This window comes from Polistes dominula, unplaced genomic scaffold (assembly GCF_049000335.1).
Source record: "Polistes dominula isolate Pdom_NZ unplaced genomic scaffold, Pdom_raw_medaka contig_73, whole genome shotgun sequence".
Lineage (NCBI taxonomy): Eukaryota > Metazoa > Arthropoda > Insecta > Hymenoptera > Vespidae > Polistes > Polistes dominula.
In genome coordinates this window covers 8,569,298-8,590,145 of record NW_028300951.1, presented here as the reverse complement: position 1 = coordinate 8,590,145, position 20,848 = coordinate 8,569,298, and the positions used below count along the sequence as shown (strand labels likewise).

Below are 20,848 nucleotides of genomic sequence, written 5' to 3'. Positions count from 1 at the left end.
TTCTACATTAATTGCATAAATATTTGAATTAAAAACATTTCAGTTATTTTTATATGATGATGCAATAGAAAAAATGACGTAATTAATGCTAGTGTAAAAAAAGTAGGAAATTTCTGACGTAAATTCTGGACAAATATTTTCATTAGTTGAAACATTATAAAGATCGATATATCTCGATGTAGTGAATAATCGACAATCGAGAATGATTATTAGTAAGAATCGATAGTTAATTAAACTAGCCGCAAGATAGCCACAACACGGCGGAAAAATCGCGGTGTCGAATGGCTGTCATCGCTTTTTATGACAGATGTTATGCACGATAAATTTGCTTTGTTAATTTTAATGAATAATATTATCGCGAGTTAAAAAAAAGATAAATAAAGTATTACAAGAATTACTTGTTAAGAATCGAGTAATACAATTGAAGTGATTACTTTCCGTCAAATGACTAACGATCGAAGAAGTATAATAAATCCGAAAATATTTTGAAGTCAAGATTTCGGAGCCAGCTGTCTTTCACCATCACAACGGACCGCGAATACGAAACATCCGGGCTTCAAGGTATTTGATAGTGTAGTGGTGGTTGAATAATAATATTTAAACAACTCGTGATAAAGGTCGATTGTTAGTGAAAAATGGCAAAGACCTATGATTATTTATTTAAATTACTACTTATCGGAGATTCGGGCGTCGGCAAAACCTGTGTATTATTCAGATTTTCTGAAGATGCTTTCAATACGACCTTCATCTCTACTATTGGTATGTATTACTCTCCCATTATTAATAATCATCGTTATTATTATTCATAGCATTTTTTCTTTCTCGCTATTCTTCTTGCCACATGCGTAATACGACACATAGATCTATAAATACGTCTGATCATTAGACAAATGTTATTTAGTCTATAGACAAAGAAACTCTTGTTTAGGTATACTCGTTAAAATTCTATGCGTCATTCTACATCCTTTTTTTCCACATTACTAACATTATCGTTTTAAACAAATGTATTATATGTTTTATATCATTTTAATTTAATAACACAAAACAGGTTGTATATATATACATATATATATGACATAATTGTCAAGTAGCACATTATCTTATAAGAATGAGGTTTTGACAAGAAATATTTGTTAAAAATACATTATATTAATCCTATCAATATACCATTGATACACTTCTTGTTCTTATTTGATTTTAATACTATTCCATGTTTGATGATAATAAGAGAATAGTTTGTATCAGTTTGTATAAATTAAATTGTTTTATTTTTATATTTCAGGAATTGATTTTAAAATTCGTACAATTGAGTTAGACGGCAAGAAAATTAAATTGCAAATATGGTAAGAATTCTCACTAATTCGTATAAAATATATTTTCTGTTATTGTTAAACATCTTCTTAATAATTATTTTATTTTTATATATAAAAGGGATACTGCTGGACAAGAAAGGTTTCGTACAATAACAACGGCATATTATCGTGGTGCTATGGGAATAATGTTAGTGTATGACGTTACAAATGAAAAAAGCTTTGAAAATATTAAGAATTGGATCCGTAATATAGAAGAAAATGCATCCGCTGAGGTAGAAAAGATGTTATTAGGCAATAAGTGTGAACTTACAGACAAGAGACAAGTATCTAAGGAACGAGGTGAACAACTTGCAGTTGAATATGGTATTAAATTTATGGAAACCTCTGCGAAATCCAGTATCAACGTTGAAGAAGCATTTTATACTTTAGCGCGCGATATTAAAGCTAAAATGGAAAAGAAATTGGTAAGTATTTGTAATATTTGTTAATTATTTATCATATAAGAATTGCATATACAGGATGTCTGAACTATACTTAAATATATCCAGCTATATTTAAAAATTTGTACGTTTATAAATAATTATAAAAATATCATTCTCTTGGGAAATCATATAATATACAGTTTGTATCATTTTTATAATATTACATGTTATAGAATTTTTAAATATAGCGTATGTATAATGTATTGTATAAATGATTAATTTTTGATTCAAAAAACATATATTTATTATACTTTATAAGTTATATATAAATGTATCTCTTTAATAATTAATATTTCTAACACACACTTTATACTAAGCAATGTCAAAAGCGCTGTAGGTATACTCAATTGCCTATAATTTGTTATATCGAATAACTTCATTTTCTTTGTTTCCTATGTCTGTTTCTCTGTGTTTGGTGCGGGTCTATCTTGGCAGAAGGTAACTGTTTCTTTCGACACTGTTCTTACTTGAATGTATATTTTTTTCTTTTCTTACGTAACACCGTTAAACTATATTACATATCCATTATTACTTAATGTGCAAGATTATTTGTAATATTTGCATCTATTATTAATCCTACGTGTATTAATATATAATTAATTTTTTTCTAGTTGCATTTATCTATGTGTCATTATTGTAATAACATAACATTATTAATATTTGTATGTTTTTTAATTACATCTAATATTTAATTAATCTTGCATATTTGCAGAATTTTTATTCTTTTTCATTCGTTAGACGTCAATAATAATTTAACCAGATATACTAACAATAACTAATGCTTTAACGTGTTTTCTTAAATTAAAAAATATTAACGTATCTATAATACATTAATCGATTAATAACTTATTAACACGTTCATCTTATTGTTATCTAGGAAGCATCAAATCCACCCAAAGGTGGTGGTCACCAGTTGAAAGCATCAGAACCACAAAGGAAACCGCCAAGTTGGTTAGCTCGCTGTTCTATACTCTGACCCCTTAAATATTTCCGACCTTTGAATGAGGCCAACTTGTCTATTATTATTAATTACTTACATACATTTCCTCGAACAAATTTAACGTTCTACGAGGCTTCATATGGTCCATCAATTGAGCTCTGTGACTTACACCTTGACAATGGACATTGACTGTGTTTTTATAATCATTAAATTTAAATAATTTCTTACTGAGAAAAAATCATTAGAGGAGAAATTGTCTAAACTATTTAAGTTGGTTCTTTTTCGTGTCATTATTATAATTACGTATATATATATATTTTTTTTTGTTCTTCTTTTTGTTTTTATTTTTTAATAAAGAAAAAAATAGAAAGACATGTAATCTGTATTTGAGAAATGGAAATATTTTGTAAACTGCAGTTTTATATCATCTTTCATTATTAAATCTTATTGATAAGTAATCTTTTTGAGAAATAACAATATTGTTGTGAAAATTGTGATATTTACAGCGAAGACGTTGGCACGCAAAGTAACAAGTTTCATCTTATTTAAAAAAAGAACAAAAAAGCACATTTTTTCATTGCACTTCTGTGATTGTTTCTCCTCTGGTGTTGTTATGTAAAGAAGGGAATACTATGAAATCAATATTAAAGAACCAATACTAAATGTGAAATACAAGTATAAAATTACTTCGCTTTAATATTAGGGGAAATATCATTTTTTATAAGACGCACTAAAAATGCATTCTTTTATTACGTCAAATAATTTTCTGTTCCTGTTATTTAAATAAAAAATAAAAAAATAAAAAAAAGAGGAAAAAAAAGGAAAAATAAAAACAAAAAATATATATCTATATATTTAGAAGGAAGGATCACTGTGCAAAATCACATATAATGATAAATAAAGTAAGGTTTAACCGGTATAAAAATCACAATCATTTTTTATATATTGTTAATAAGCGATTAGCTTTTTCACGGAATTAATAAGAATACATCACACAAGCATGTTATAATTATTAGCGTATTAATTAATTAATTAATTATTATATTATATTATTATATTATATTATATAATTAATTAATTAATAATAATAAAAATAATAATAATATTAATAATAATAATAAACAGCTAAAATAGTAACTGCATCATGTGATGACTGAACAAAAAAAAAATTAAAAGAAAACAACTTCAATAGAAAATTCAAAGCGTTATAATTATTAGCCATGGAACTTATTTTCATTGGTTCTTAAAAAAACCAGAACATGTAAGATAAAAATGCTTATTTTCTAGATATATTTTGTATTGCATATAGTAGTGGATTCGTGTGTACGCGGTGGATCTACAGGCAATATCTTTATTTGCTTGTTGTCTCATAGTCTTGCATCTTTTTAAATTTGCATTTTAATCACTTGTTTGGCATATAATGAAATATACAGACAATTATTATATAATAATACATTTTATATTAATCCTCAATACATCCAAGAGCATTTATTAACTTAACTTATCCTCCTTCGTCTCCTACCAAAACTATATTTATTACATGAATTATTTTAATTCTTGAATCAATGCCTGTAACTGACAAGTAAGAATACATTTTATAATATATGTATAGTTGATACTAATTGTAAATTATGTTTATATATTTCACTATGTTCACGTGTCATGCATATGCATTTACAAGCACGTATTATAAGATTTGATATACGTATTATATTATTTGTCAATTCATATTACCTTTTCGCACAATTTTTGAATCTCTGGATGCAATGCTGTGTTAGAATCCGGAACATTTAAGATATCGTTGAACATAGAATTTAACTTACATTGCAATCGTTGTACTTCAATTTTGTCTCTTTGATGTATACTATGCGCACATAATCCAAATATTTGTAAACGGTTATTAAGATCTATTGTCATTTGACATGACTGTTGCAAATGTTGATGTTCCTTTTTGAGTTTAGCAATTTCGCTGCAATCATTTTTACAAATTTGACTTTACACATCTTTAATTTTTACAAGTAATAATTAAAGATCAATTTTTATTTATTATTTACTTTTCAGCAGTCGCTACCATTTTCAAAGTATTATTTTTTAACATAGTTAAAGACTCTTCCAGATTTTTATTTAACATTTCCAAAGATGATATTTTGTCTTTTGCGCTTTGCAGTTTGATATTAGCTTCTATAATTTCTAATTTTGTAATTTTAGTCTGTTCGATCAAAGAATTGCGTTCGTTGATCATGGTATCATAATTAACTTTTAATTGAACGTGTTCCATGTAAGTTCGCATTTTTTCGTCCTCTAAACGATTGATTATATTAATAGCTGCTGATAATTGCATTTTTAATTCATTATTTGTTTGACTTTCGTTTTCCAGTGTTGTCTTAGAACTATACAAAGAATGTCGAGTTTCTAATAACTCTCTTTGAGTTTGTTCTAACGTATTCTATTTGTTAAACAAAGAAACAAAAATATACAAATATTTTCTTGAAATTATACATAATTAATTTTATAAATACTTATTTATCAAATTTTATAAATTTGTAAAATTTGGTACCAAAATTTTTGTGTATTAAATAGACGATACCAACCGTTTTTTCTTGTAATTCATATATTTTTTCTCGTAATTGTTGCTCGGTACAAAAAACATCTAAATCATTTAATTCTTGAATATTCTCCATTTATTTATCAATTATTTTTTTTAATCCAAGTTAAATTCTCGTGTTTTTCGACTTGAAATAAGGAGCCAATTAATGGAGACTGAATTTTCACTAGAAATTTTATTGGCGGGAAATTTAAAAAAAAAAACAATTACGAAAACGTAATACGATAATAAATCTTATTTTATTTTCTTATATCATGAATTAATCAATTAATGAAAATATAAAATAGTTATTATATTCATTTAATATATACGTTCACGCTGACAAATGTTATTTATCTTATATATTTGTATCAATTTTTTTATAAATTTCTTTATTTTCATCCTTTTTTTCGTATATAAATGTGTATCAATGTACAGATTTCAGGCATTCTATAAATTTTCTGGCTAATATATACAATATCCGTATTACTGTATTAACCGTAACATACATTCACATATATATATATATATATATATATATACATTCTATAATAAGATTATTCTCCCACACAAGTACATTTTATAAAAATAATTTGTTTTTCATAACGGTAATAAGGGCTACATGATGTTATTTATAAATTACAAAAATAAAAAAAGCTCGATAAAAGTAATCCTACTAAATACTTCAGTTTATCATATCATCAATTTACTTAAGGCTACTTGTACAATTATTTAATAGAAATAATAGAACTTAATGGCTATCCATAAATTGAATTTCTGAAAATAATAGAACAGTATTTGGTAGTGGCCTTGGTTGAGGACTGAGCACTGTAAACGTTTGTCTGTCTACATCCACATTAGTACTGTAATTAAAATAATAAAATTTAGTATATTATTTAAATAGATTGATAAAATTCGATTAAATATGTAAATGTATATATCTATTTTAACTTACACGCAAACAAATCCAGCAACATTAGTTTGTACAACATCATCTTCAGGAGAGTCTGCAAATGATACAGACAGTAAATGATGTAGTAAATTAGGACCCGGTGTAACAGCAACTAATTTAGTTAAATTATCTTCTGCTTTCATTCCTAGTGGCATACAAGATGCAGGTAAAACGGGTGCTCCTACTTTATACAATCTTGCTTCACTCCATTTAACTTCGAAACTATGTGGATACAAAGGTGTTTTTGATCCATAAAAATAAGCACGTACTCCTTGATCTCTAGTTTCTGTTCTTTGTGCTTGACTTCTTTCGACAACACCACCACTTTTTGGTAGGAAGACGACTTTAACAAAAGGCGGTATATCTCTAACAAGTTCGTTGTAAAGTCTTTCTTGATCTAATACTAAAATAGCGTCAACTTCGAATGCTTGCGCAGCATGTGTAAGTAATTTGTATCCATCTCCTTTGACCCAACCACAAGTATTTATTACTATTCCTGAAACTCGAGCTTTCTTATTTGCCTGAAGTCGATCGGTGCAAACTTCAGCTAATCGAGTTACAAGAAGATTGTACAGAGCAACGTTATCCGATGGGGTTTTATGTCCAAAATGGAAAACAAGCGGTGCTTGTTGACTGAAATCTTCTACTATACTGGATGGTCTCTCTACTAATAATGCACCAACTGTACCAGGTATTGCTATATCGCCTTGTCCAACATCTAGATCAACGAAGATTGGTCTTCTTCCCATTCTAACTGCATAGTTTAATAAAATCTTACATAAAGTTGACTTTCCCACGTCACAGGGTCCTACAACCATAGTTATCGGTCCTCTTTTATCTTCATTTTCTGCTGTCTCTCGTAATCTTTCCATAGCTGCATGGCAATTTAGATACAATCCCATTGGTGTTTCTTTTGCTACGTAACTAACATCTGTTTTTCCAACAAGTTCAACGGTACACCCTTGCCACGTAAAGACAGCAACTTTAGCACCAGCACTAAATTCATATTTTTTACCTTTCACCAATTCCGTTCCAAATACTTCAGCCAATCCATTTTTTAACTTGATAGTGACATGAAACAATTGTAATAACAGTTAGTTGTTTTTGCAGTAAGAAAAAAGAATAATAATAATAATATAAAAAATATATTATTAGTTTTAATTAAATTATCGACCAGTAGTAAAATGAAATAACAATATACAACTAAGAATATTTATTGAAAAAACTTTACCTCCAACGTAACCTTCTCATTTTTGTTTTCCACTTCAAAACGTAACTCACAATCGGCGTCTAATCTAAATTCTTGCGTTGTAGATTTTTCGTCTGCCATTTTATTTCACTTTTTTTATATTATTACACAAATTTTCTGTTATTATTTTTATATTAAATTAATCGAACTTAAAACTCTTGAACAATGTTTTCATCAGTCTTCGTATCCCTTATTTGTTAGGTTATGTATTTTATTGATAGTACACTTTGGTCAGAGTTAAGAATCTTCCCTTATAAATATTAATATAAAATTAAAAATTACTTTGTTATAAAAAGAATGTATTTGTAGCCTTTTTCGTGAAAATATGATGAAACTTACTCGTACCATGTAAACCACGAAGGATAGATACCAGGAGTCCGAACGTAATGTTGAAAGAACGGCATCAATTTAGGGGACAGATATTTTGCCGGTAGAGCGCGCTACTTTTCACAGAGTACTCGTTTAAATACTTACGCGGGAAGTCTTGTTGCTATTGACAGCTCTGAAAAAAAATATTTAAAGAAACGTGGAATTAATATTATTTAAAAATTACACAAATGTAATCATCAATCATTTGTTAACATAAAATTTTTAATATTATTTTGAGGTTACTCACTTTTGGTGCTTTGAATAAAGCCACTTTTCTTAAATTCTCACTTGCCTTTCAGCCACTAAGGCAACCATAAACGGCACAACACTTTCTCATTTTTTAATAAAAATAATTCTAAAAAATAAATTAATATTTTATATTTAATTTTATTTATTTTTACATTTACGAGCCAGGTTAACCAGTCCGTATTTACGTGTAATAATAATAATAGTATCGGTACGTTCTGAATACTTGCTCAGCCAGTGGCAAAAAAGAGAACTATGATCTGGGTCAAGAATTGAATACCACAAATGATGTGAAAAATCCTGTACCGTTCGGACTCCTGGTATCTATCCTCCGTGATATAAACCTTAAGAATACGTATGCATCATGGGTGTTTCTAACAACACGATATTTCTAAATGTAAATCTAACTTAAATTATAATAATTAATAATTTTAAAGATTTTTTTAAAGGAATGAATAAGAAAAAAAACGTTATTTAATAACATTAAACAATAATGTTAATAAAATAATATTAAACAATACAAATATAAGTTAGGATTTTATTAAAGAAATCTGTCTATAATACATTCATGAAACGTGCATGGAACATTTGTCCACAAATTATTCCAATGTGCTCAGAATAGTTTGATTTCAACAATTTCTAAATATTTAAATAAAATTAGGAATTTGTATTTGTACCATGAAAAATACATCATTTTTTCGAAATTAAAGTAAAGTTAAATAATTTTATTTATTTATTTATCGTTGACAACATGTGTATCATAATTTATCTTTTAAAGGTCAAAAATATTTAAATATTTGTGTCCTTATATGTAACATATGTACGTTCATTTAATTAACAGAATAATTATTAAAGTGAAACGTTTAAATTCTAAATGAAAACGATGCTAATAACTTGACCGCATTCCGTTAAAAGAAAGTTTGAAAATTGTGCGTATAAATTTTCTAACCTTCAAAACGGTTTTTATTTGTGCAATATGTTGTGGTGTTTTTTTATGTTAAGTAAATGTAAAATAAAAAAAACCATTCAGGTTGTGCAATTTTTTTTTATGTAAATGTATGATAATAAATTTAAACGAGTTCTATTTTTATTTTTATTTTTTTTTCCATAACGTTAGATCATATAGTTTAGTATAAGATTGACTTCCAAGACAGTAAGAACTGTGAAAATATAAATATAAATATAATAGAAAATGAATAAAATAAGTAGAAGTATGTTTTCTATAGTAAATAAAGTAACAACTAGTGTTAGAGGTTATAAAGTAGCACAAATAGATCCGCTGCAAAAAGCTGCTTTGGAAGAACGTTGCATACTTGTCGATGAATTTGACAGACCTATTGGTGAAGCATCTAAAAAAGATTGTCATAGAGTTACAAATGATGGTACTTTACCACTTCATAGAGCATTTAGTGTTTTCTTATTTAATCGGGATGGCGATTTGTTATTGCAAAGACGTTCTCCATGGAAGGTATAACTTTTTATTACCGATTTTATTTTGGAAAGGAAAATGCTAATTATTAGTCGAATAAGTTGAGATATTGAAATATACTTTATATATATATTCGTTATCTTTAACTAATAAATAATTGTACCATTTTAGATAACTTTTCCGGACTGTTATACAAATTCTTGCTGCAGTCATCCATTAGCAGAAATATCTGGAGAAACTTTAGAAGATGATGCAATTGGTATACGTAGGGCTGCCCAAAGAAGACTTAATTATGAATTGGGTATTCCAATCTCAGAGATCAATCTATCGGATTTCTTTTATTTATCAAGAATTCATTACTTTTCTTTGGGAGATGGAGTTTGGGGAGAACATGAAATAGATTACGTATTATTTCTACAAAAAGATTATATAACTCTTGATCCTAATCCCGATGAAGTGAGTGAAATTAAATGGGTATCAAGATCGATGATCAATGATTTTTTACGAACGACAGAAGCACCATTAACGCCATGGTTCCGTCTTATGCTTCAGCATAAATTACAACTGTGGTGGGATAATTTAAAAACTTTAGATAGAGTACAAGATTATTCCGTAATAACTAAATATTTGTAATACACTGATATAATTTATTTAGTTTTTAGACACAGTCTATGCGATGTCTTTCATTTCCATGTTTACAATCAATTTTCAGGCCTAATAGGTCCAACCCTTATACTTTATATCAATTATATTTTTAATAGCTCTGTATTATAAAAGTTTTCTTAAATTATAATTTGGATATTACATAATATTCAGAGTAAAAGCATAATTAAATGTGAATGATGTGTTTGTATTTTTAACAATTATTTTTTGTTATCTAAGCATTCTATTCAAAAATTCTTCACGCTTCTTTTCTATTTCACTTTTGATGAACGGTCTAAAACATACACCTATCCGAATTGCATGTTTAACTATTTTTCTTTATATTTTATATTATTTTTTAATGAATATTTATTTGATTTTCTTAATAACATCCATTTTTTAAAAATTTACATCGTTATACATTTATCATTAAAGATTCTTAACAGAACAGCCTAATATATAAAAGTAATATGTAATTACATTACAAAATAAAAAAATAAATTGTAATAAATATTAAGACAAAAATGTAATTATAATTAAATTAGGAACATTATCCTGTAATTTTAATAAAATAAATATATTTTATGTACAGTTGTATTAAAAAAAAAATTGTTATCATAATAAAAGAAGTTATTTCCGATTACCTTGAAATCGTTAGTTTTATAAAAATCTATATAATCAATAAGATTTTAATGAAATAACATATATTTAATATATTTTGATCTATGATTTTGATAATATTTTTTTGCCCTATTCTTCTCGTAAAATTAAAATAAACGCTGATGATTCTTAATAATGTTTCGTCACTAGTCATCTCGTTAAAAGACCTTGAATTAAATCATTAATTAAGTTAACAGATGGTGTCGATACCGAATTAGGCAATATAATCAAACATTCGTGCCATATTAATACTTACCGGCTCGAATTAAATAGATAAACAAAGATATTTATTACAATTATGAAATAAAATGATAGAAAGAGAAATATATTTTATTCATTCCTTACTTTTTTTGTTGTTCTATTTATTGATAAAAAAGAAAGAAAAGAAACAGGATAAAAAAAATAATTAAAATAGATGCATATATCTTACGTCATTAGAAAATTGAATAAGCGTAGTAGATCAGAAGAAAGATGAGAAGTAGCCTAGTTGAAACACGTATCTTCTTTATTGCTTGAATCATTGTTAAACTTTCCTTTCCCCTTCGTACGGTTCATTCATAACGTTTCCTTTCGTGGGTGGACTATATAAACCTGTTTATCTGTCATCTCTGTTCTTTTGTAAATTGCAGGAGCATCTCGTTAAATATCGTGTATATAAAATATTGTATTTTGAAAATTTTATTTATTTAGTGGAACGATTACAAATCTATTCATTATCTTCGATATTATGTACTCTAGTTTTTTTCCTATCTATTAATTTCAACGTAAACAATGTTTCTCAATAAGTTTCGACAGGTGCTTATAATTATTTTGATTATCAAATTTTGCGTAAAATGTACGGCTGGCGTTTACAAGACCGCACCCCATATTATCATTTTCATGGCAGATGATTTGGTAAGAAAATACAAATATTTGATATATAACATAAATAAATTATAATGCTTGGAACAATATAAAAAAAAACCCCAAAATATCGTATAGTTATTATTTTATTTACCGAATTAATTAAAGCAAGTGACTATTTTGAAATAAGAGTTTTATATATCACACAGATAATGATATATCTTTTTATTAATCCTTAAAGATAATTTTAATAATAATTTATGCGCGCATTTATATTTTAAATATTTTCAATAATCAGGAAGGAAAGGAAAAAAAATATGTGAAGAGCAATTAGATAAAAGCACGTAGGTGTAAATATCTCGCACAATTAGTTAAATTTTCTAATCTGAAATGATAAGAGTATAAGTTATTTTAGTTCTCGACATATTTAAACTTTACGTTTTATCCAAATTTATATAGTCAATGTTGTTTGTTTTTTTTTTCTTAATATACTTCGTTATGATTTTTAATAATTCGTAGGGTTGGAACGATGTTGGATTTCACGGTTCTAATCAAATACCAACCCCTAATATTGATGCACTTGGATATAATGGGATTATTTTAAACAAACATTACGTATTACCTTCTAGTACTCCTTCAAGGATAGCATTTTTTACAGGACTTTATCCAATTCGTATGGGTAAGGAATGGGGAAAGTTTTATTTTATCGTCATCATTTGGTCGTTACGATTCATCATCGTTGTCATCGTAAAGAAATGTTTTTTTTTTTATTTCAATTTATTTATTTATATTTTATCACTAACATCGTTCAGATCGATTGATTTATTTGTTATAATATATAGAAATTCGTGATAAAACTTAGGAATGCAAGGAGAGGATATTAAGGGTGGTGAACCACGGGGTCTACCATTGGATATTAAAATTTTACCGGAACGTTTGAGATCCTTGGGATATACGACTAAATTAATTGGCAAATGGCATATTGGTTATCATACTGCACAGCATACACCTTTGCACAGAGGTTTCGATTCGTTTCTTGGATTTTATAATAGCCATGTCTCGTATTATGGTTACAGATATTCTTATGAGGTAAATAAAAGAATTTTATAATCATTTTATATATCATAGTAATAATAATTCCATTATAAAAATTATAATAATAATTTAATATATTATATATATTAGAATATGACCGGATACGATCTACATCGTGGAGATGATCCTGCATATGGAATTTCTGATAAATACGCTACGAATCTTTTTACTCAAGAAGCTATCAGGATAATCGAACATCATGAAATTTCACGTCCCCTTTATCTTCAATTATCGCATCTCGCTGTACATGCACCTTTGGAAAATCCACAAGATTATTACAAAGATAGAGAATTCAAGCATATCAGAGACCCTAATCGACGAAAATACGCAAGTACACATAAACAAGATCAAGATACATAGTTGAATATTTACATTGGAATCTCTGGTATCTGAAAAATTGACCTAATTATTCTGATACTAAAGATGTTTTACAGTAGTATACTTTTAAAATTTTTCCTTTGAATGACCTTATTAATCTGAAGAAATATTTTTACGGTCTCGACTATCTTTTTCCTTTTACTATCGTAAAGTCACAAACATAATGTTGTCAAACTGGTTTTAAAATTATTTCCGATCGTTGAGTATACAAAAGTTATTTACTTTTAATGAAATTTTAGCGTCACGAAAAATATTTTTAAAAATTGTCCTTTATATTTACGTATTATTATGTATTTTATTTTTTGATATTTTCCTAATCTGTCTAGGGATGGTGGTTGAATTGGACGAATCTGTAGGTAGCGTTGTTCATGCTTTGGGTGAAAAAGGAATGTTAAGTGATTCCTTGATATTGTTTATAACCGATAACGGAGCACCTTCCGTTGGAAGACTCAGTAATTGGGGTTCGAATTATCCATTAAGAGGGGTAAAACTATTAATTAATTTATTTATTAATATATTTATTTTTATTATAATAATTATAAAATTTTATTTCTATTTACACATATGTTTATGGGGTAGACAAAAAATACTCTTTACGAGGGTGGTGTAAGAGGTGTTGCTGTACTTTGGTCTCCGAAATTACAAAAATCTGCCCGAGTGTCAAATCAATTAATACACATAACCGATTGGTTACCAACGTTATATTCAGTGGCAGGTGGTGATTTAAAAGATTTAGGTGAAATCGATGGAATAGATCAATGGAATGCACTTAGCATGGAAACGGGTAAAGAAAGGGAAAGTCTTTTGCTGAATATCGATTATGGTAAGAAGATAGAGGGTGCGATATACAAACGTTTCAAATTACTTCGAGGTAATTATATATTTCATATTATAATATTTTATATAAATACAATTTATTATATAATTTGTTCATATTATATAGATTTGTATATAAAATAAATTTCACATATAATATTGTACGTATATATTAGGTCTATCGGAAAGTTCTGTCCATTCTGATAAACATCGGTTCATTTTTTCGTCTCTAGGGATAAAACATTTTTTAAAAATGCAATATACAAATTTTCATCACACTATGATAAGAAATTATAAATAATGATAATTGATAAATATTAGTTCAATTAAAGAGATATGAAAATTTATTACTTTTGTTTTATTCTAAAAATGGGTAGAACTTTCCGGTAGATCTATAATATATTTTTATATAAGATATTAAATTATGGATAAACAATAAGTTTATGTATTGAATTAATTTTTGTTTCTAGGACCAGCTGAACATAGTCTTTACGATGTATATTACGGTGATCCAGAAAAGTACGATAAATCAGTTGAACTTCCACCCTATACCGATACAATAGTGAAAAGTTCTGTATCTGATAGTATTACTTATTATCTTGGAGGACCGGTCACTCAACCTAGCACTATAGTACATTTACGTCAGGAAGCTACGGTTAATTGTCAATCGAATTTGAGTTATCAATTTAAAACTTCTTCAACGGCTTGTAATGCTACACAGTGTCTCTATGATTTGGAAAATGATCCTTGCGAAACGAAAAACATTGCCAATCAATATCCAAGGGTACATTAATACGATTTTATTTCTATTAGGTTGAATGAAACATTCGTTAAGTGCGTTTTTAATATTAATATTTCCAAAAGTAAATTTTACGAAAAAGCAAAAAAAAATAACAATCCATAGTAGCACAAAATATTGAAAAATTGTATTGAATACATGTGTGTGTATTTAATATTAAAAAGACATTACATCTCTTTTTAATATTTAATATTAATATAAATAATTATTATATATATTAATGTATTAATTATTTATATTAATATTATATTTTTATATTATATTATTTATATATTATATTATTTTATTTTTTTTATTATTATATTTATATATTATACAATTTATTTAATATTATATATTTATATTAATATTAATATAAATATCTTTTCTTTTTAATATTAAATACACACATATGTATTTAATATTTTTCAATATTTTGTTATGCGATCAATCCGTTATGCGATTTATAATACAATTTATAACATAACAACAAATGTACGAACTTTTGATTCACCCTAATGTTATCATCATTTTTAATTGGATTTGTTTCTATGTTAAAACATTTTTTTAATTTTATTTAATTATTTTTCAGATCGTTAAAGAATTGGACGAAATATTAGAAAAATATGGACGTTTTTCGATAAATCAATATAGAATGCCAATCGATTGGAGAGCAGATCCAAGAAGAACAAACGACACGTGGGAACCTTGGTTGGTTCCTAGTAACTCGCATTCAGCGCCTACGATTACGATCAATTTCTTATACTTTATTTTTCCGATAACAACAATGCTTTTAGCTAACGTGCTCTAGTACGAAGCATAAAAATATAAATTACTTTAAAAAAAAAAGGAAAAATAGAAAAAAAAATAATCTTTTCGAATTGTTGTTTACTTATTATTTATGTCAAATTAGAAATTCATCATGACGTTTTATTTTTTCGTTGCTTTATGGTCTAAATATTGTTATTAAATGTTATTAAATCATTCAATAATTTTTTATTTATTTTCGTAAACATATTCGTATCGTATAATTATAAATTTATGATTTATTACATATGTATTAAAATTTGAATCAAAAAAAGACAGATAATATCGGGTATTTTCGCGATATCACTGTTAATTTCCTGAGCGATTATATCGAACGATTATAATGTGGCGATTGTCTCATGTATTTGATTAAATTAACATGATACGAAATGATTAAATGATCGTTGTTAAATTAAAATAATAATATTATAAATACGAGCTTGATAAAAATTTATTAGGAATTCATCCAAAAATTATGTGTTGACCTAGTTATTTATTTGTTTTTTTTTAAAGATTATTCTGACAAATATAATGAGCATTGTTAAAATTCATTTAAACCATGTTGACCTAGTTATTTATTTTCTTTTTAAAGATTATTTTCGCTAATAATAAGCTTTGTTAAAGTTTATTTAATTCATGTTGACCTAGTTATTTCTCTTCTTTCTAAAGATTATTCTCTCAAATATATAATAAGCATTGTTAAAGCTAATATTGATAACCACACAATCACGAGATTGTTTTTAATAATTCAAGCATCGATCGTATAAAACAATTGAAATAATAAATTAATTAAAAATGATATTTATTATTATTATTATTAATTATCGCATGGACATATTATAAATATATTGTAAGTTTATTTAAATCGTAACACTTAGATTAGGCAAATAAAAAAAAATAAATCATATAAAATATGTCAATTTTATGTATAAACGATATATTTTGATATATTGCATGACTTCGTTTAACAATTGATTTTAATTTACATGTAATTGTGATAACGAAGTTAGAAATAAAACAAAATTTAATTAAGAAATTAATTATGTACAAATAATTATAAATTAATTTAATAATAACAAAGATTATTCGTATTTATCAATATTGTCAAAGTTAATGTACAATTAATTACCATTAGAAATGTGGATTTAGGGGAAGATTAACAGGAGTGCCTTTTTTAAAATTTTTGATTTTTAAAAATCCACAGAAATTAAAGCAACATTTTGAAATTAACTTAATAAACCATAAATGATTACGTTTGATAATTGCCTTCGGGGGCCTTCGCATACTTAAGTTCGTATCAAAATTCGATATGAAAATAATGAAAACATTGTGTAATTATTTAAGTAAAAGCACACATATCGAGCACTCTTATTTTAACACTTTGTGGGCGGTTGTCACGTATACGTGACTTTTTTTTGCCAATTGTTATCGGTTACTGGTGTCAGTGTTACGGCGATTTGAGAAATGTGCGGGCGGAATAGTATTAATTTATTTTAATATATTCTTCTTGTGATTAAAAATGCTGTAGTCAATGATAATAGCGTGACGACAAAGTTATAAAGAAAAAGGGGAGGAACATACGAGCTTATTTATTCGCTTACTACGATAGGTGTTATCTTACAATTCTAGTACATTATATATAATCAACAAGAAGTAGAATAAAGTAATAAAATATCGTAATCTTGTATATTTCAGATTTAAGATTTGTAACAATTGAGAGGAATAGAAAAATATGAAAACAAGGCAGAATAATTTGAAAGTTTCATTTTTCATTTTGTTAATAAATTGTTGTCATTTATTGATCCGATCGGAAAATGTTGAAGATTATTCAAGTTATTCATATCGAGTTCGTCCTAATATCATCGTCATTATAGCCGATGATCTCGTAAGACAATAATCATTTCTTCATTATTTCAAATGTTACGATATAATATTGACGTGTATGGTGTAAATAATATTTTCGTTGTGTTATTTTTTTTTCTGTTATTCTTAAATTCGTGTTAAATTACGTTATTTTCGTTTTCAGGGATGGAACGATGTGAGTTTTAACGGAGCTGATCAAATTCCAACACCAAACATAGACGCGTTGGCTTACAATGGCGTAATTTTAAACAAACATTATGTATTACCTACGTGTACTCCTTCAAGAACAGCTTTCTTAACCGGATATCATCCCATTAGACAGGGTAAGCATCTTACAATTGAACACAAAAATTTATTTAAATTATAAACTAACGATAATATTTTGCAAAGCATCGAAGAGATTTCATATCGATTTTGTTTTTGATTTTTTTCTTTTTTTTGTTTTAGGTATGGAAGGTGTTCCATTAAAAGCTGGTGAAAAACGTGCAATACCTAAACGTTACAAATTGTTACCAGAATATCTTAAAGATTTAGGATATTCGACCCATCTGGTAGGAAAATGGCATGTAGGATATTACGCGCCACGTTATACACCAACCAGACGTGGTTTTAACACTTATTTTGGTTACTACAATGGTTACATTCAATATTTTAATCATACTACCCCGGAAATCAAATCTAACGTAAGTTAATTTGTTTTCATTTCAAGAAAGCAGATTATAATTTTTTTGATCTAATCTTTATTTAATTACACATGATCGTTGAATTAACTAACTAGTTGATTTAGAAAAAAAAATAGAAGAAACAGAATGATGTAACTTATTTTCTAACCTATCTTGTTTCTAGATGCACTTGGGACATGATTTACACCGTGACAAACCGAATAAACTTTCTCCGGATTTTTCAACCGGTTACATGACCGATCTTATTACCGAGGAAGCGGAAAAAATTATTTCCAATCATGATCCGGCTACACCCTTGTATCTTCAAATAGCCCATCTTGCGATGCACGCTAGTGGTCTTGACAATGGAGAAGAATTGCAAGTTAAAGATATGAAAAAGGTTAATGATACTTTTGGATACATCAAGGATATTAATAGAAGAAAATTAGCTGGTAAGTCAACCGAAAAAATCAAAAGCTTTTTTACTTGTTAATATTAAAATGTGTGGTCATTATTTGGAATGTTGAAGGTGTGATCAATTCTTTGGATCAATCTGTTGGTCGTGTGGTCGACGCATTGAGTAAAGCTGATTTGTTAAACAATTCTATAATTTTATACTTCAGTGATAACGGAGCTCAAACCATTGGAATGTTGCAAAATCATGGCTCGAATTATCCGCTACGTGGGGTAACACAAATCAAATATTTTTTCTTTATTTGTTTGTATTATTTTTTATGTTGTTTCTTAAATCCTATTTATTGAATATCTTTTATCAGTTGAAGTTCACTACGTACGAAGGAGGTGTTAGATCAGCTTCTTGTATTTATTCACCATTGATAAAAAAGCCATCTACGATTTCTAATCAATTAATACATATAACCGATTGGTTGCCAACATTGTATTCAGCAGCTGGCGGTAATTTGAATAATTTGAAAAATTTTGATGGTATTGATCAATGGAATACAATAAAAAAAGGTCGAAGGAGTAAACGAAATAGTATATTGTTAAATATTGACAATAAGATAAAAGATGAGGCCGCCATTATAGGAAACTATAAGCTGCTCAAAAGTAATTAACATATTTTTGTTATTGGATCAATTAGATTAAAGCAAATAGGTAAATCGATCGAGATAATATTTTAATCGATTGTTAATATTGTTTAGATAGTAATTATTATAATTACGACGGTTATTTTGGGGATAACGGTACCGACAGTTCTTATCCAAAATACAAAACATTAGATGTTATTTCATCACTGGCAGGTCGTGCCATATCAACTGTTGCGAAAAAAATTGACTTCTGAAAAAATTCATGAGCTTCGTCAAAGTACAAAAGTAACTTGTAAACATCCAAATAATTTGATGGATTGCACTGATCATTGTTTGTTCGATCTTTCTACCGATCCATGTGAAACTACCGATATTTCTAAATATTATCCTAAGGTAAATCTCAAATAAAAGTAATATAAATATGTAACATTTTTTATTGCAAATTAGTTTTTATCGATTATCTTAACGAATAACAATTTTACAGATCACTGTTCATTTACGTAACTACATCGATGTTTATAGAAAAGTTGTCGTTAATCAAACGTACAATGGGGTAGATCCAAGATCTTATCCTGAACATTTTAATGGTACGTGGATGCCATGGATAAGCGACGATTTAGATGACCTAGAAATGAATTATAAGAAAGAATTTTTGAAAATAAATCTAAGTGTATGATTTGTTTGTCCATAATAATATATCATTCGTTATTGCCGATTATTTATTAAAGTAAGTATAATAAATGATATAAGTTATATGGTTTCTTTTCATATATAGATAAAATATTGCAATATTTTATATAACTAATAACTGACGTGTACACCGAGAGAGATATTTACATTTGATAATTTTATTAAATATAAATTTATATTTTCAATTAATCTCATATATTCATATCAGTGGTTCCCCAACTGTTTTGTCCTTTTGTGAAAAAATATTGTTTATCGTCCCTTTAAAAATTAATTTCTTAATTTTGTTGATTGTTGAGCTTTTTTTTTTAAAGTAACTTAGAAAAATTATTTATTGCCCTCATGACCTTTTTTTTACTGCACACCTACACACTTAAAGTTCCAATTCACCTGTGGTCGTCATCGCCTCCCTGGACCGCTATCATCGCCCACTTTGGGAATCACTGATTTATATTATCATAGATAAGATAAGTGTTATTCATTACATATTTCTTTGATGGCTATTCTATAAATATATAGATTATATAGATAAGATGTGTCTTCTGTTGCAAGATTAATATTTTTGTAACAAATTAATAATTTTTGTATTAACTTTTTAATGAAATTCTAAAATAAACGAAAAAAGAAATGTTTATATTCATAAATAATATTCGTACATATAAAATATGACATTATCATATAATCTCATATAATATCAAAAAAAATTTAACGCTTACATAATTACACTTACATAATTACTTATTTAAATTTCGGAACGTATTATAATACGAAAATAATTTATACAATTTCCATTTAAATATTGTTACAGTTGTTGTTGTTCTTATTATTTCGTCACGTTTTCAAAATGTCGATAAGAAAATATCTTGGATGGCGTGTTTCACGGCTCATTTAACAATCACCAACATTCGAAAGGACAGAGATATATTCTAGTGGGTGGGGTGGAGGGTTGGGTATACAAAAAAAAAATATGAAGCGGATAGACGATGGAAGCAAATGCTTTCTTC

General features: G+C 27.2%; 6 protein-coding genes and 1 long non-coding RNA gene across 8 annotated transcripts; 4 read left to right on the top strand and 3 right to left on the bottom strand.

The window, feature by feature from the left end:
- The first annotated feature begins 249 nt into the window (after positions 1-249).
- On the top strand, positions 250-4,210 carry Rab8 (RAS oncogene family member Rab8). The gene is made up of 4 exons (XM_015326903.2): positions 250-759; positions 1,283-1,343; positions 1,432-1,777; positions 2,673-4,210. Exons 1-4 carry the CDS (start codon positions 636-638, stop codon positions 2,769-2,771), a joined length of 630 nt encoding a protein of 209 aa, XP_015182389.1. The 5' UTR covers positions 250-635; the 3' UTR covers positions 2,772-4,210.
- On the bottom strand, positions 3,447-5,807 carry LOC107069514 (uncharacterized). Its single transcript, XM_015326901.2, has 4 exons — positions 5,327-5,807; positions 4,790-5,181; positions 4,470-4,704; positions 3,447-4,310 (listed from the first exon to the last, which is right to left on the bottom strand). Exons 1-4 carry the CDS (start codon positions 5,414-5,416, stop codon positions 4,281-4,283), a joined length of 747 nt encoding a protein of 248 aa, XP_015182387.1. The 5' UTR covers positions 5,417-5,807; the 3' UTR covers positions 3,447-4,280.
- A 159-nt stretch (positions 5,808-5,966) lies between these two features.
- cbc (protein CLP1 homolog) lies at positions 5,967-8,343 on the bottom strand. 2 transcript variants are annotated; one of them, XM_015326899.2, is made up of 5 exons: positions 8,137-8,343; positions 7,860-8,022; positions 7,503-7,770; positions 6,275-7,332; positions 5,967-6,182 (listed from the first exon to the last, which is right to left on the bottom strand). In XM_015326899.2, exons 3-5 carry the CDS (start codon positions 7,599-7,601, stop codon positions 6,071-6,073), a joined length of 1,269 nt encoding a protein of 422 aa, XP_015182385.1. In that variant the 5' UTR covers positions 7,602-7,770; positions 7,860-8,022; positions 8,137-8,343; the 3' UTR covers positions 5,967-6,070. The 2 variants fall into 2 exon arrangements, with proteins under 2 accessions (XP_015182385.1, XP_015182386.1); XM_015326900.2 differs by having other exon boundaries at positions 7,866-8,022.
- A 192-nt stretch (positions 8,344-8,535) lies between these two features.
- Idi (Isopentenyl-diphosphate delta isomerase) lies at positions 8,536-10,428 on the top strand. The gene is made up of 2 exons (XM_015326939.2): positions 8,536-9,603; positions 9,736-10,428. The coding sequence occupies exons 1-2, from the start codon at positions 9,328-9,330 to the stop codon at positions 10,195-10,197; spliced, it is 738 nt and encodes a 245-aa protein (XP_015182425.1). The 5' UTR covers positions 8,536-9,327; the 3' UTR covers positions 10,198-10,428.
- Positions 10,413-11,239, bottom strand: LOC149032704 (uncharacterized). The gene is made up of 2 exons (XR_016176515.1): positions 11,123-11,239; positions 10,413-11,033 (listed from the first exon to the last, which is right to left on the bottom strand). It is a non-coding gene; the product is annotated as an uncharacterized LOC149032704 (long non-coding RNA).
- A 195-nt stretch (positions 11,240-11,434) lies between these two features.
- On the top strand, positions 11,435-15,768 carry LOC107069529 (arylsulfatase B). The gene is made up of 8 exons (XM_015326930.2): positions 11,435-11,760; positions 12,229-12,388; positions 12,572-12,798; positions 12,895-13,135; positions 13,509-13,666; positions 13,762-14,053; positions 14,469-14,782; positions 15,369-15,768. The coding sequence occupies exons 1-8, from the start codon at positions 11,638-11,640 to the stop codon at positions 15,585-15,587; spliced, it is 1,734 nt and encodes a 577-aa protein (XP_015182416.1). The 5' UTR covers positions 11,435-11,637; the 3' UTR covers positions 15,588-15,768.
- A 156-nt stretch (positions 15,769-15,924) lies between these two features.
- Positions 15,925-20,491, top strand: LOC107069528 (arylsulfatase B). The gene is given in 10 exon segments (XM_089172326.1): positions 15,925-17,192; positions 17,279-17,468; positions 17,610-17,769; positions 17,894-18,129; positions 18,293-18,560; positions 18,638-18,795; positions 18,885-19,176; positions 19,272-19,395; positions 19,397-19,550; positions 19,642-20,491. Coding segments are annotated over 9 exon segments (1,737 nt in total). The 5' UTR covers positions 15,925-17,192; positions 17,279-17,315; the 3' UTR covers positions 19,834-20,491.
- Positions 20,492-20,848: the final 357 nt, after the last annotated feature.

Excerpts from the sequence above, each read along its gene's own strand:
- Rab8 (XM_015326903.2), top strand. The coding sequence starts at position 636 with ATGGCAAAGACCTATGATTATTTATTTAAATTACTACTTATCGGAGAT. Across the intron at positions 760-1,282 it reads GACCTTCATCTCTACTATTG|GAATTGATTTTAAAATTCGT; the intron begins GTATGTATTACT and ends TTTATATTTCAG. Across the intron at positions 1,778-2,672 it reads CTAAAATGGAAAAGAAATTG|GAAGCATCAAATCCACCCAA; the intron begins GTAAGTATTTGT and ends ATTGTTATCTAG.
- LOC107069514 (XM_015326901.2), bottom strand. The coding sequence starts at position 5,416 with ATGGAGAATATTCAAGAATTAAATGATTTAGATGTTTTTTGTACCGAG. Across the intron at positions 4,705-4,789 it reads ATGGTAGCGACTGCTGAAAA|CGAAATTGCTAAACTCAAAA; the intron begins GTAAATAATAAA and ends AAATGATTGCAG. Across the intron at positions 4,311-4,469 it reads TTCAAAAATTGTGCGAAAAG|TTACAGGCATTGATTCAAGA; the intron begins GTAATATGAATT and ends CTTACTTGTCAG.
- cbc (XM_015326899.2), bottom strand. The coding sequence starts at position 7,601 with ATGGCAGACGAAAAATCTACAACGCAAGAATTTAGATTAGACGCCGAT. Across the intron at positions 7,333-7,502 it reads ATGAGAAGGTTACGTTGGAG|TTAAAAAATGGATTGGCTGA; the intron begins GTAAAGTTTTTT and ends GTCACTATCAAG. Across the intron at positions 6,183-6,274 it reads GTTGCTGGATTTGTTTGCGT|TACTAATGTGGATGTAGACA; the intron begins GTAAGTTAAAAT and ends TTTTAATTACAG.
- Idi (XM_015326939.2), top strand. The coding sequence starts at position 9,328 with ATGAATAAAATAAGTAGAAGTATGTTTTCTATAGTAAATAAAGTAACA. Across the intron at positions 9,604-9,735 it reads AAAGACGTTCTCCATGGAAG|ATAACTTTTCCGGACTGTTA; the intron begins GTATAACTTTTT and ends GTACCATTTTAG.
- LOC107069529 (XM_015326930.2), top strand. The coding sequence starts at position 11,638 with ATGTTTCTCAATAAGTTTCGACAGGTGCTTATAATTATTTTGATTATC. Across the intron at positions 14,054-14,468 it reads ACGTTTCAAATTACTTCGAG|GACCAGCTGAACATAGTCTT; the intron begins GTAATTATATAT and ends TTTTGTTTCTAG. Across the intron at positions 14,783-15,368 it reads TTGCCAATCAATATCCAAGG|ATCGTTAAAGAATTGGACGA; the intron begins GTACATTAATAC and ends ATTATTTTTCAG.